Source organism: Taeniopygia guttata, chromosome 9 (assembly GCF_048771995.1).
Source record: "Taeniopygia guttata chromosome 9, bTaeGut7.mat, whole genome shotgun sequence".
NCBI lineage: Eukaryota > Metazoa > Chordata > Aves > Passeriformes > Estrildidae > Taeniopygia > Taeniopygia guttata.
The window spans coordinates 5,286,735-5,301,130 of record NC_133034.1 but is presented as its reverse complement, the minus strand read 5'-3'; the positions used below and the strand labels follow the sequence as shown (position 1 = coordinate 5,301,130).

Here is a 14,396-nt window from a genome sequence, read left to right as displayed (position 1 = left end):
CAGAGCTCGTTGATGGGACACCTGGCTGTAAGAAATTTTCACGAAAGAGTAAGAAAATTCAAAATTAAAAACAATTCTAAGTCACTGGTGACTTTGCTAATGGTTTTCAATGGAAAATACAGGTATCTTAAAAAGTGATTATTGGAAATTGAAACTGTGTCCAGTTTGGTTTGAGTTTCAATGAATTTATTTGTATATATCTTCATATCTTCGAAGGAAGATGTGCAGAGACACTGCAGCATGTGGGCTACCTGAGCCACAAAAGACTTGGAAAGACCCTTAAAGATGCTGATTCAGTACTAAAATTTTCTGTTCTGTCACTTTGCAGCAGATCAAACATGTTGTTCTGAATTTTTTTTTTTTTTTTGCTTAACTGCTGTAATGGAAGTATATATTTTATATCTGTAGTTGATTTAGAATGCTGCACCTCCCAGTTTAGAATATAGCACTTCTGTGTATCACTTGTATTCACAACAATTTATGTCAACCTTCTTGGACCAAGTGAAAACCTTTGGAGGGTTCTTCATAACAGGAAAATAGTAAAATATTTCATTCATTAAAAGAAGTAATGTCTAGGGCTTCAGTTATTTGGACACCTTGTGCTCTGCAACCCTAATATAAGATCAAATGCTTTTCTTCATGTTGAATTAATTTTATTGCTGTGTTTAGGAATCAAAAGTATTTTTATCAAATTTCAGTTCCATAACATTAGGAATTTCTCTGTCTTCCAGGAATCTGCTGCCTATCACTCATGTCTGTATAGAGGAGGGAGAGAAACCAATGGTGCTGCTGCCCTACATGAACTGGGGGAACCTTAAACTCTTCCTGCGACAGTGCAAGTTGGTGGAGGCCAACAATCCCCAGGTACCCTTGGGCATGTGGGACTTTGTGCCCATTAAGCCTCCTTTTGCTCTGGCACCTGAGTTTGTGCCACCAGAGGAGTGGTTGTGGCACTCTCCTGTTCAGTGTGATGGCAGGAGAGCTGCAGAGGTGCCTCCCCAGCGAGTGTTTGCCTTGTTTCCCACCAGGAAAGCATTCCTGGCTGTTTATTCTGGGTGTTCAGAGGGCAGGAAGCTGTCACCTCTCATTAGGTTAGGAGCTCAAGTAATGCATCCTAAAATTATATTAAGAAATAAAATTGTGAATTAAATTAAGGAAAATCATGTATGGAGAAATTTCAGATTTACTAATACTACTTTTGGTATCCCACATTATAAATACATGCAAGATTTTAATTATGATGGAACTGTGAAGTTGCAAAAGGAGCTGAAGCAACAGCCTTTGATACTGGTTCTGCAGAGCAACAAGGATTTTGACTGCGCTGCTGCCTGGAATTTAGCTGATTTCCAGGGAAACAAAGTGAAAAAGGTGTGGGAAGGGGTAAAATGGACCATTTTTTGCCTATGTCCACTTCCAATCAAACAAAAAGTAGGTGCAAAGAGTAAGGCACTGGCAAGATGGAAGTATTTTCCCTTGACATGTCAAAAAAAGAAGTTAAAATATAGAGTAAGGCACCACGATGAGTGCCCATAGGTGGTTGTGTCTGTGGGGCCTGGAAGGGGAGGGGGCACTGGGACACAGCAAACCCAGTAACCCTGCAGCTACTGGGCTGAAGGGGCTGATGGCTGCTGCTTTGGGCTCTTGCAGGCGATTTCCCAGCAGGATCTGGTACACATGGCCATCCAGATTGCCTGTGGGATGAGCTACCTGGCCAGGAGGGAGGTCATCCACAAAGACCTGGCTGCAAGGAACTGTGTGTAAGTACTGTCCCCTCTGCAGCTGCAGCTCCCTGCACTCAGCCTGAGCTCTCCTTCAAAATGCAGGGTTGGGGTCAGTGGTGCAGTCAGTGAAGTTGTTTTTCTCCAAAGCAAGGGGAGCCAGGAATCGTGGTGCGAAAGAATGCAGAACATTCTCTCTGTAAATGCTTCAGCTGCGTTTGTCTGTCACTTTTTCAAAGGCTTGAAAAGAATTAAAACTTCCCTTCAACTTTAATAAAAACCTGGAATATCTCTGACAGTTTATCAATGGATAGATTTTTGTTTGAAGTTGGTTTTCTTCATTTTTTTCTCCTTAAAAATTGAGTTAAAGACTTAGTTCATTGGTAGATTTCTTAGTTGCCAAATGATGGATAGATACAAATGGAATGGCAGGAATGCCAGAGTGGGATTTGAGACTATCTTCAGGCTGGAATACACTCCAAAATGTAGAGGTGGAGGTGTTTGGTGGCCTTCTAGGAACCCAATCACTCAGTGGCCACCATCTCTGCTCTTGTGCCCCGTAAGGATGCTCAGTGTGATGGGGCTCCTGACACATGCTGTTCCTAATTTCTCTTGCTTTTCCTCACTGCTGAGCACACTGAGGAGGAAGTGGGACCACAGAGATCACAAACATCAGGGCCATCACCTGGAGCTTTATGTTTGGAAAGAAAAAGAGGTGCCAGTAGCCAAGGTTCCCTGAAGGACTTTGTTCCACCAGCCCCTCTTTGTTCCCCAAGTTTGCTCTGGGTGGTGAAAGGCTGGGAAGTGCATCAGACCCATGCCCTAATTTTGGGAAGGGAGCCAAGATTCCAGTGATCTTGGCAGGTTTAAGGGAGGAAATGCTTGTGGTCTCATGTGCCCATGGCACAGCCAGTCCAATTACAGTGGACATGAGAATTACACAAGTCAGGGCTGTCTAATTGCTGGGGAATTGCCCTTTGCATTGAATTTGTTTTCAAAGATGTCTTCTAGGAATTTCTCCGAACTCTTAAAAATTACTAGATAGGAAATTCCCTGTTGTGTACATTTTGAGGATAATGAATTGGTCTGAAATAGCATAGAAATAAAATAAATAAATAGGTATCTGAGACAGTAAAGAGGGAAACACACAGAGCATTTATATTTCATTTGTCTCATCAAAATAAAGAAATAATTGGCAAGATGAGAAGACAACAAAAACCAAATTGTTGCAATACCCCCACCCCAGTGTTCCTTCTGTATTTTTGTCATACAATGTTGAAGCAAACATCTTTGCCATATTCTGAAGTCAGCTGTTCATGAGAACACTGAACTTTATTACACACAGTTTTAAGTTCAAAGGGTTTGAATCAAATCCCAGAGGGGGTGAATTCTCTGTGCTGTTTTGAGTCATCTTCTCTTGATTAAAGTAAGTTTCCCTTAGTACCCTACTTCTGACAAGCATCAATATCTGTTGTGGAGGGAATGAGCAGTTTTTCAGATGGCTTAATCAGAGACATGCTTCTGGACCACAAAGGGTACTGGTTGCTTAAAGGTATTAACTGGCTCTTTCTTTGCTTGGATCTTTGCCTCATTATTGCCACAGGTACTAGAGCTACAAAGTTTTTATTTGCTCTGGTAGGAGATCTCCAAAAGAGCAAAAGAGCAGGAGTAACTTGAGGCAGTTACTTGTTTGCTTTTAACAGTATTTTTTTTTTTTTGCACTTTTAAGTGTTTGGTTTTGTTTGATCAAGCCTGCTGATTTTTGTAGCGCTTATCAGTTGGCACAGAATAAATTGTGCTGTGATAATATTTGCTAATCACAGAGCAAGTGTGTCTTGATGCAGGAGAGTGCCAGTGCTTGAGATGTGGACTAGCAGTGCCCAGTTAGATGCTAAGTGTGGACCTTAGGACTGGGCAGAGCTGTTGCTGGGAGGCTGCTGGGGTTGCTGAAGCTGCTGTTTCTGTGCCCCAGCATCGACGACGGCCTGCAGGTGAAGATCACGGACAACGCGCTGTCACGAGACCTGTTCCCCATGGACTACCACTGCCTGGGGGACAACGAGAACAGACCAGTCCGCTGGATGGCTCTGGAAAGCCTGGTCAACAATGATTTTTCCAGTGCTAGTGATGTGGTGAGGTTTTTTTCCCCCTCCTCTTAACGTTTTGGAAATGATTTGTTGACATTTTTCTCTTTTTTCAGCTGTTGGAGAATCAAAGAATCCCAGAATAATTTGGATTGAAAGGGACCTTTAAAGCCCGTTTAATTCCACTTCCTGCCATGGACAGGGACAACTTCCACCGTCCCAGGTTGCTCCAAGACCTATCCAGCCTGGCCTGGAACACTCCCAGAGATCCAGGGGCAGCCACAGCTGCTGCTGGACACCCTGTGCCAAGGCTCTCCACCCTCATAGGAAAGAGTTTCTTCTAAATATCCCATCTAATGCTGCCCTCTCTCAGTGTGCAGCCATTCCCACTTGTCCCATCCTTCCATTCCTTGTTCATAGTTCCTCTCCAGGTCTTCTGGAGCCCCTTTATGCACCAGAAGGTGCTGTGATGTCTCACTGGAGCCTTCTCTTCTCCAGGGGAACCCCCGAGTTCTCCCAGCCTGGCTCCAGAGCAGAGATGCTCCAGCCCTTGGAGCATTTCTGTGGCCTCCTCTGGACTTGCTCCAGCAGCTCCAACATCCTTCTGATGTTGGGAACCCCAGAGCTGCAGGCAGGACATCATGGCACTGGATAGATAACAGTGGCTTGTTCAGAGCACCATCTCTACTCCCACTCCTGCATCAGCAGCTCGTGGCAGATGGTTCAGGGGTCAGTCAGGCCCTTTGTGCACAGCAGAAATGCCCCTTGCTCCTTGTTCCCTTGGGAGCACTGACAGGGAACACGGTCAAGTTCAGGGAGCTGCAGTGGGACTAGTCTGCTTTTCATAAAGTATCCCAGCTTGGAAGGGACCCACAAGGATCATCCAGTCCAGCTCCTGGACCTCCACAGGACACTCCAACAATCCCAAATGCTCCTGGAGCTCTGTCAGCCTTGGGGCCGTGCCCATTCCCTGGGGATCCTGTTCAGTGCCCCAGCACCCTCTAGAAGTCCAGGTGGACATCCATTATTCACCTTGTGCTCTGTCTGCTCAGCACAGATCTGGTCAGGCACAGCTTCCCTTGACAAATCCACACTGGCTGTTCCCAGACATCCCTGTGTTTCACAGACATGGGAGTGAGCTCCAGGATAATGAGCTCCCTAACATTAGCAGGAGCTGGTGTTTGACTGTGTGGCCCATAGTCCCCCAAATCCCAGCTGTTCCAGAGGAAGCTTTCATTCCAGTGGCCAGGAACCTCTTCCAGCTGAGGTGACCTTTCAGAGATAAGAGCAGTGTTGCAGTGACCTCAGCCTGTTCCCTCAATGCATCCCATCCAGGATAGTGGTCTGGTGCCAGTTTGGGAAACTTTAGAGAAGTTCTGGTTGTTTTTTTTTTCCTCCATGGTCTCTGTACTAGTGCTGCAGCCATGTAAACAAGAAAAAGAAGGAAGGAAGGGAAGGTGCCAGTTGTGCTCCACATGTGCATTCATTGGAAAACACATGGGGTTTTGTGTTATACCAAACTTGAAGACAGAAGAGGAAATGGAAGTTGCCTGTAAAAGCATGTTTTTAGAGAGCTAAACTAACTCAATCAAATGGTGTATTTTTTTATTTTTACTTAAAAAAAAAAATCCGGGACATGAAAGCAATTACTGTTTGTGAGAAATCAAAGCTTATGTAACAGCAGCAATGAGATGTGGAATTTTATTAGGATGAGTAAATCTCATTATTGTAACCATTCTTGAAAACTCCAGTGCAATTCAGCATCTCTTCCAGCCCATTTTAACCAGAACTCCTTTTTTCATTGCTTAGGGATAAATGCCACCCACCTTTTAACACACAATTCTAACTGCAGACACGTGGCCATCTGAGTTCTTGTAGAGTTCAAAAATGAACAGTTTTTCTGGGTGTAGAAAACACCATGTGCCCTAAATATCAGCTTTGCATCTACCTGGACTCCTTTCACAAAAAGCTGATGCCAGATGTTTTTGTGGGTTTGGAGGGAACAAACCCAGTGATCCATCGCATGTAACAAGGAACGGGTGATGAAGTCTGGTACAAACAGTGTCTGTGTCTGCAGAGATGCCATGGGGTGTGTTCCAGGCTTGCTTTTTGGATGACTTTCTTTCAAATGTGTTCGCTGGCTTGAAACTTTCCCAATAATATGTTGCTCCCCTGCCAACAGCTCTATCAGTCAGCCAGAGTGTAGGAAAACAAACCACGATTCCTGCTGAATCTGAATTCCGTGTTTTTCCTGCTGTGGGACATGAAACTCTGCATCTCTTCATGCCATTTTTATACAGCTACCTATGGAATTAAAACAGCTGTATTCCTGGAGTGGTTTTGCTTGAATCACTCTCCAGCTCATCTTCATGACCACCCTTGTGCCTCAGCACTCTTCTCCACTGCAGCTAAAAAGGGGCTTTATTTCCTTTGGTGGTTGTTTGGAGCAGGGCCACATCTGTGCCCCTGCCCTTCTCTGCCATTCCCACCTGAAAATATCCCTTCCCTATGGCTTGGGTCAAGGCAGTGGTGGGATTTCTCTTAATTAAAACAAGAATCATATGAGTCTTGTATGATTCTGCCCCTTTTTAATGAAAGATGATGTGTAACTTGAGTAGTGAGTCACGAGCGTGCAGTATCGGCCCCATCTTTGGTCTCCTGGGTCTCTGGATACCAGATAATAAATAATTTTCCTTGTACTCAGCTAGTGTGTGGATTTATAGATGGGTTTTTCATCACTTTAAACTCCTTTTGGCAAGGGTTGCCAGCTGAATGTGTTGGATGCCGATCAAGCTGTCAGGTTTACTGAGATGAAATCTTTTTTTTTTCCTGAGTCCTATTCCTGAGCATACTCTCCAAATATACAGATGATTTGGAATAAAAAAATTACAATTTCATTTCTGATCCTTTGAATTTCACAGACTTTTTTGAGGACTTTCGAGGCATTCTAAAGAAGTAAAATGTAAAAAAGTAAATAACAATTTTATACGAGACAATCATTCAGTGTTCAGTATTGTTTAGATTTAGGTGTTCTGTAATTTCATGTCAAAAAATGCATGATTTTTAAGCATTGATATCTTAGTGCAGTAAGATTTTAAGTTTATTTCAGTGTCCTGGAATCACAGGTTGGTTTGTGTTGGGAGGAACCTTAAGACCATCTGGATCCTACCCCCTGCCATGGGCAGGACACCTTCCACTATCCCAGGTTGCTCCAAGCCCTGTCCAGCCTGGCCTTGGATGCTTCCAGGGATGGGTCAGCCATAGCTTCTCTGGGCAATTTAACACCAGTTGTGTGATTTTTCATTAGCCCAGTTCAAGATGTATTGACTTTGATTATCTAGAGCATTTATGTAAAGCTTTCTTACTATGTGTAATCCTGCTTAGAGGTGATTCTGTGCCCTGGCTGGAGGAGCTCTGGGGGTTCAGGATGTTATGTTAATGCTTGCACTGTTCCTTTTGCAGTGGGCCTTCGGGGTGACGCTGTGGGAGCTGATGACCCTGGGACAGACCCCCTACGTGGACATCGACCCCTTTGAGATGGCAGCTTATTTAAAGGATGGCTATCGAATAGCTCAGCCCATCAACTGCCCCGATGAACTGTGAGTGCCTCTGCTGGGGAAGGAGAAAGGTGCTGCTTTGTGCTTGGGCTGCTAAGCCAGGCTGCCCAAAGAGAGAGCCAGGGCTGCCTTTCCTTGCCTGTTTGTTCTGCCTGTCAGACAAACCCTGGGATAAACATTGCTCATGGAACTCTGGCTTTGGGGTCCCCAGCATCAGAAGGAAGTGGAGCTGATGGAGCGAGTCCAGAGGAGGCCGTGGAGATACTCTGATGGCTGGAGACAATCTGGGAGTGTTCAGCCAGGACCAGAAAAGGCTCTAGGGAGACCTTGGAGCCCTTTCCAGTGCCTAAACAGGCTCCAGGAGAGCTGGAGAGGGACTGTGAACAAGGAGTAGGGTGACAGGACAAAGGGGGTGGCTTCCCATTGCCAGGGGGCAGGGTTAGATGGGATATTGGGAAGGAATTCCTCCCTGTGAGGGTGGTGAGGCCCACAGTTGCCCAGAGAAGCTGTGGCTGCCCCTGGATCCCTGGAAGTGTTCCAGGCCAGGCTGGACAGGGTTTGGAGAACCCTGGGCTAGTGGAAGGTCTTCCTGCCCCTGGCAGGGGGTGGGACTGGATAATCTTCCATGTCCCTTCCAATCCAAACCATTCCATGCTTTTATAGCAGTTGAGCAATTTCCAGTGAACTGTGTACTGCTCATTCCTGGATTGCCATGGGTTATGTCCTAAATCAAGCCAGGACCTCTGGTGCCAGCCCCTTTGCTAATCATTCCAGGTGTCCATCCTTGGAAGGAGCTGTTCAGCATTGTGAACCATAAGATCCAGAGCTCCTTGTCTCTCTCTCTGGTTGCTCAGCCAGTTTCCCAGTGCCAGATGCTGTTTTGCTTTTCAGGCTGGGGCTGTGTTTGCCTGGCTGACAGGGCTCCCCTGTGCTCCCTGTGCCTCTGTGTTGCAGGTTTGCTGTGATGGCCTGCTGCTGGGCCCTAGATCCTGAGGAGAGACCCAAGTTTCAGCAGCTGGTGCAATGTCTCACTGAATTTCACGCAGCATTGGGAGCCTACGTCTGAAACAGCAGCAGAAGATGGAATTCCCTGCTTGGGAGAAGCCATGGCATCCATCTGCAGCTCCATGCATCCCTCGGACTCGCACACGTGATGTGTATAAAGCAACACTACAGGGAGAAAGCACTTCTTCCAAAACACTGTGCCTTAGAATGCCTTAGTAGTCTCAAGTTTTTTTGTAAGACCTCTTGGTGTTGAATATTTTCTAGATATCACTTTTGCTAAGTTAAATTGAGACCTTTTGGTTTGCCATCAGGATTTGTAAAGTGTAGAGATAGTGAACTGAAACATGAGATTTGGATGGACTTTGCACTCTGACAGCAGACACATGATTTTTTCAGAAGGGTTTATGGAACTGGTAGAAAACTGAGGAGAGGGGAAATGAAAAAAAAACACACTGCAGCAAATTTTCCCTGCTTTTAACAAAATGTTGAAACTGAATCTTTCTGACCAGCTCTAGTGTTTGTACTTGTATGTATCTGGAATAGCTTTTTAGTATCAACTTCTTCTATTTTGAGACAACAGCACATTATGGTTGGATCCACACATCTTAACCTTTTTAACCCATTCACAAATGTTCTTTGGAAAAGCTGGTCTTCAGGATACAACATCTCCTTTCTAAAGCGATGATGTAAAAGTGATCCCAGTTTACCTCATACAGAGAGTGGTGAAAGTGGGGTAAGAATGGTGCCCCTCCTTTCACATCAAAGGATTTTTGAGATGGTTTTATGTGCTAACTAAAGGCCTTCAGAGAAGCGCCAGAGCAGTCCCTGTGTGGGAGTCTGTCACCTCAGGCTTCTGCCCCACAGTTTCTCTTGTTCAAAAAGGTACTAGTTGTTTTTTATGGGCTTTTATGGCCTGAAATGGGCTTAAATATATAAATATATATTTGTAAAGACACTTGCAGAGTAAAGAATGTTTTTCTATTACACCTAACGTGAAAGCTTGGTCCCTCACCTTGCCCTGTGTGTGGATTGTGCAGGTTGGTGGTGGTTAGGTTGGAGCTGGCAGGAAGAGAAGGGGGATTACCTGCCTTCCAGTGGAACTGGTCCCTGAGACTTCAGGTATTATCCTGCTGCCTTCCTTAACCCAGAGATCCATTCCACCCGGGCTGTTTGGAGTTGAACATTGCTTAAAGAGGACTGAACATGTTTTTTCAGCAAAATGTGTTATGGATTCAGGCTTTTTCTATATGTAACAAAGTTACTTGCAGGATAGCTCCTGGTTCTCCTGGTGAGCTGTAGGCTGCATCCTCTGCCTGGTGGCACCATGAGGAGGGTTGTGCTTCAGCACAGTGTGGGACATGAAGAGTTGCCTTTTGTCTCTCACCATCTGCAGCTGAGCACCCGCTGCCTCGAGTGCTTGTGCATCTGCAGGGGTGGGACAGTGCCCTGACAGGCTCCGGAGCCATCGGAGCGTTTTAGGAGACTGCTGTGCAATTACGAGCAGCTGGATTTGGCTGGGTCATGCAGATGTGCAGCTTCTGTTTTCCAGCGTTCTGAACCTTGCTGAAGAAGATTAATCCTCTCTAAATAGTGTCACGTGAGACAGAGCCTTGTGTGGTCTTTCCTGTCTGTACTCCAGGGTTTGTTACCTGTGGCCAGTGACCCAAGTCTTGCTTTATCCCGGAAGGAAATTCTCTTGCTGGCTCAAGTTTGGGCATGTTGTGATGGGCTGTGCTTGCCTGACAGAATTGGAACTGGTTTTGTTTGGTTGAGTTTGGAGTGGCTGTGTCTGGGGACAGCAGCAGGGCTTTGGGTGTGTGGTCTCTCCATTCTGACCTGGGGAACTGGTAGCAGTGGCAGGACTTGGCGGTGACGTGGGTGCTGAAGTCAGCAGGGGCAGTTCCTGACATCCAGGTCGGTGTTCCAACAGGATCTGTGGAGATCACAGCTCTGAAAGTGAGGTTGGAGAACAGCCCAGGGTGAAAATGATCCACCTCTTCCGTGTGCCCAGGGCAGTGTCACGTGCACACAGGATGTGCATTGTGCAAGTTCTGCTCACACCCCAGGGGTGTCACAGGTGACATCTGACCACGGTGGGCTGGACATAGCTCAGGGATGTGCTGCACCTGAACCTGCTGGACTCGGAGCTGTGGGAGCGGGAAGTGCGTCAGCTTTCCCTTCCCTAGGCTGCTTCTCCCCTGCCTTCATCCACAGAGGCTGGGAAGTGGTTCACCATAGGTTAGGGTACAGATACAACTCTTCGTTTTGGAAATTTGCTTTCATTTAATCAGGGTTCATCTACAGGATGAGGCTGCCAGCTGCTCCACCCCAGGCAGTGGTGGAGTCCCCATCCCTGGAAGTGTTCAGAAAACAGGTGGATGTGGCACTTGATGGTACAGTTTGTTGGACATGGTGGGCTCTGGTCAAAGGTTGGACTCGGTGATCTTGGAGGTCTTGTCCAACCCTAATGATTCAATGCTTCAACCATAGGCATTCTGCTGATAGCAGAGCTACCTCGAGTAGATTCCTTGCAGCAATTTGTTGTTCCTGAGACTGCAAATAGCTTTACTGCAGGGATTTTGCTGCATGTGCTTACCTTAGCTCCACAGGCTTTTGGAGAAACTCTTGAGGAGCAGATCACTTGGGTAGAAGATCGGAAAGACAGACTTCCTGGAAGGAGAACATTGTTGCTAACTTCTAGTCTTAAAGTATGTGGAAGAGTCTCTGTGTGACCCTGGGGAGGGCTGGATGGAGCATGGCTGGGAGGTGAGGCAAGGAGAACAGAAATGATGATGAACAGAAATCTGTAGTTACATGGAAGAAGAAATGAGGAAGATTGTGGCTCCCAGTTTTTTTTTTTTTCCTTGGGAGGGTAATGCCAGAAGTCAAAATGAGGCAAGAAGGACTAAAAGGCCAGAAGTGATGAGCATTAAGTTGGTGGCTTAGGTGGGAATCCAGCGGAAGGACAGGGTGGGATGGGTTTCTCTTTGAGAACCAAGGGCAGAGTTCTTGGGTGGACTCAGATGGAGGAGTGATCACTCTGGAGTGACGAGGGATCAAATCATGGGGAGAGGAGAAGGCTGAGAGCAGACAGGGCTTCCTAAGTGATGGGTTGAGAGCTGTGGAGGTGTTCAGGGAGATGAAGGGCATCTGGAAAACAACACCCAGAGAATGGCTGCTCTGTAGTTTTTCCATGTATCTCAAGGCACCTTGGACAATCAAAACACTTTCCTTGTTCAGCCTCAAGTCCTTTGTTCCCCACTGTAGCTGTGTCCAGATTAGCAGCAAAGGGCAAGGCTGCCATGGCAAAAGAAGATGGGAATGAGGAGGTGACTTTGTTTTATTTAATTTATTTTCTTCCCTGGAGTTTGACACTTGCAATCAGAACCCCAGAGTGTTCAACAACCTTTGTGCTGGGATCCGAGAAGGCTTCCTGCCCTTCTGTCTGGAAAGACTCATGTGTTGTGTGCTCTAAACTACAGCGTGGAAGGGTCAGCTGGTGCTTGTCAGAGGCAAGTGGAAATACTGCCAAAACAGTGGAATTCCTCTCAGGGCATTCCATGTGAGTTTAAGCATTTTTTGTCGTAGCTGATGGATGGGAATTGTTTTGAAGAAAAGGAAGATTAAAAACAATAAGGAGAAAAAGTCACCAATCCAAATGCCAGTGTTAAAACTCACCTGGCAAGTGAAGGGTGTCCATGCAATCCCATGGGGAATCAGCGCCCTTGGAGTGTTTTGTGCCTCACATCAGGTATTTTTTCAGCACAACACATCTGCAAATGACCCATGGATTTTGAGTGCTTAAGGCTGTGGCAACTCAGCTTGAGAAATGCCTGTCTGTCAGCTGAATTCCTGCTAGTGCCACTGGATTATCACAGGATGCTGTTTGATCTCAGCACAGGAATTTCAGTGAGGAGCCATTGGAAGAAAGTAAAGAAATGTGTTTAAAATGTACAAAAGAGCTCTGAGAACTGGTGTGAGGGATCCAGGTAGCTCCACTGGCACCACAGAATGCCTGATAAGGAATCAGCCTGGCAGCTGGAATCTGTGGAGCTGCTGCTGGGGGAGTGAGGCACTTAATGCCCTGGCACATCCAGGTTCTTCCAACCAGATAAGGAAACTCCTGCAGCCATCCGTGGGCTCCACACAGTGATGCTCCTGGTAATTGCTGCTTCCTCACAGGTGAGGATGTGTAGAACCTACCTCTGGGAGTGCCTTGCAAATATCAGATGGAAGTGGCACTGCAGAGAGGGAGTGTTTTTGGGGTGGAGGGAATGTGCTTTATTCTTGATGGCTCATCTCATTTCTGCAGGGAGTGTGCTGTGCCTGTCCCAACCTTAGGCTGGGTCTTGCTTGGAGCAGCAGCTAAGTGCTGCTGAGAAGGGGTTTCTGTTTCTGTGCAGGAGCTCTGAGCAGGAGGCAAGGTTTGGCTGGAAGATTTGGGGGGTGTTTTGGGTCAGTTTTTGGCCTGATTTGGTGCTGAGTATTGTACTCAGCGTGTTCTCACATGGCTGAGCTTGATGTCCTGCTGCCAGACATGGTGGCTTTGCAGAAGCTTCCAATGAAAACATTCTTCTACTAAGAAATCCAAGGATTAGACAAAGGTAAACAAAGGAACATCCCCAAGTGTGGTTTTGATTAATATGCCAGCTTCTGTGCATTCCTAGAGTGGGAAAGGCTCAATCATCATCCTGGGTCCTCTCCCTCCTTTCTGCCCCAGCCCCTTCTGCAGCTCCATACTCTCAGCTTCCACCTGGGTTCTTAAACAGGGTGTTTAAGAAACATCCCATAGCTTTGGACCTGGTGAGCTGGGTTATGAGTGGGAGAAACCCTGAAGGATCCAAGAACCCTTGCCTTGCATCCTTTGTGGAGCCAAAACACAGAGCAAGCAACCAGAAACCCTGGCACTGGTTGGGCTGCAAGGAGTCCCCCAGCCCCAGGAATCTGGCTCATGGGATCAGCCTGGAACCAGATGGTAAGAGAAGGATCTGTGTGGTTCTGCTCACATCACCCTGGAGATGACAAGATGTCTGGGGCCTGTCCTGATGTGGGAGAGATGCAGAGCAGAGGCTGGCACTTGAGGCTTGCTCTTGGAGCTGTCCAACACCTTCAAACGAGGTATTTTCACTGTTGGAATGGGTTTGAAATCCCAGTTCTGTGCAGATCCCAGGCTTGCCTGCCCTGTAAAAGCCAGTTGTTCTAAGGGTTGAAGTTAGGGGAGGTGGTTCCAATATATTTGTGATGCTTCAGCCTCTGGAATAGACCTGGAGAAGGCTGGAAGGTGAAGCTGTGAGTGCTGTGTACATTTCTGCTGCAAAACCTGGATGAAATCCAATTGGAATCTCCTTTGGATGTGCCTGAGATGTGATAGCCTGTGCAGGATGCAAATCAAGTGCTGCAGCCAACATGTAAAAACTGTTTTCCAGCTTACCTGGTCCTGAGACTGTAGCCCACACGCTCTGTGTCCCACCTCATTCCAGACAGCCTGGGGTCAACATTGCTGCGAGCACATCTTGGTTCTTGAAGCCCCTTGCCCACAGAGAATCCAGCTGTTCTCAATCTTTCCTTCCCAAATGGAGCAGAGCTGGTGGAACTTGTAAATAGAGCTGCCCTCCAAGCCTTGCCTCTGAGCTAGGAGAAACCCAGGTGTGGATGCACCTCTGTATAAACCTCCCTTCTGGGGTCAGGATGAGGAGATTGGGGCTTCAGCCTGGACAAAAGAAGACTGTGTGGAGATCTTAGAACAACCTTCCAGGAGCTGAGGGGACTACAGGGAAGCTGGAGAGGGACTCTTTGTCAGGAACTGGAGTGACAGGATAAGAGGGAATTGATTCAAGCTGAGAGTAGGTTTAGATGGAATAGTGGGAAGGAATTCCTCCCTGTGAGGGTGGTGAGCCCTGGCACAGACTGCCCAGAGAAGCTGTGGCTGCCCCATCCCTGGGAAGTGTTCTAGGCCAGGTTGGACAGGGCTTGGAGCAACCTGGGATAGTGGAAGGTGTCCCTGCCCATGGCAGAGGCTGGAATGGGATGAG

At 46.9% G+C, this 14,396-nt stretch overlaps 1 protein-coding gene across 2 annotated transcripts in view; it reads left to right on the top strand.

Moving 5' to 3' along the window:
• Positions 1-9,319, top strand: part of RYK (receptor like tyrosine kinase) — a 54,629-nt gene extending 45,310 nt beyond the window's left edge. For both annotated transcript variants that reach the window (XM_002192766.7, XM_072933279.1), the window contains exons 11-15: positions 732-864; positions 1,648-1,757; positions 3,691-3,850; positions 7,265-7,401; positions 8,314-9,319. In XM_002192766.7, the coding sequence (XP_002192802.5) occupies positions 732-864; positions 1,648-1,757; positions 3,691-3,850; positions 7,265-7,401; positions 8,314-8,425 (652 nt within the window). In that variant the 3' untranslated portion in view covers positions 8,426-9,319. The remainder of the gene's footprint in view (positions 1-731; positions 865-1,647; positions 1,758-3,690; positions 3,851-7,264; positions 7,402-8,313) is intronic.
• The last annotated feature ends 5,077 nt before the right edge of the window (positions 9,320-14,396 follow it).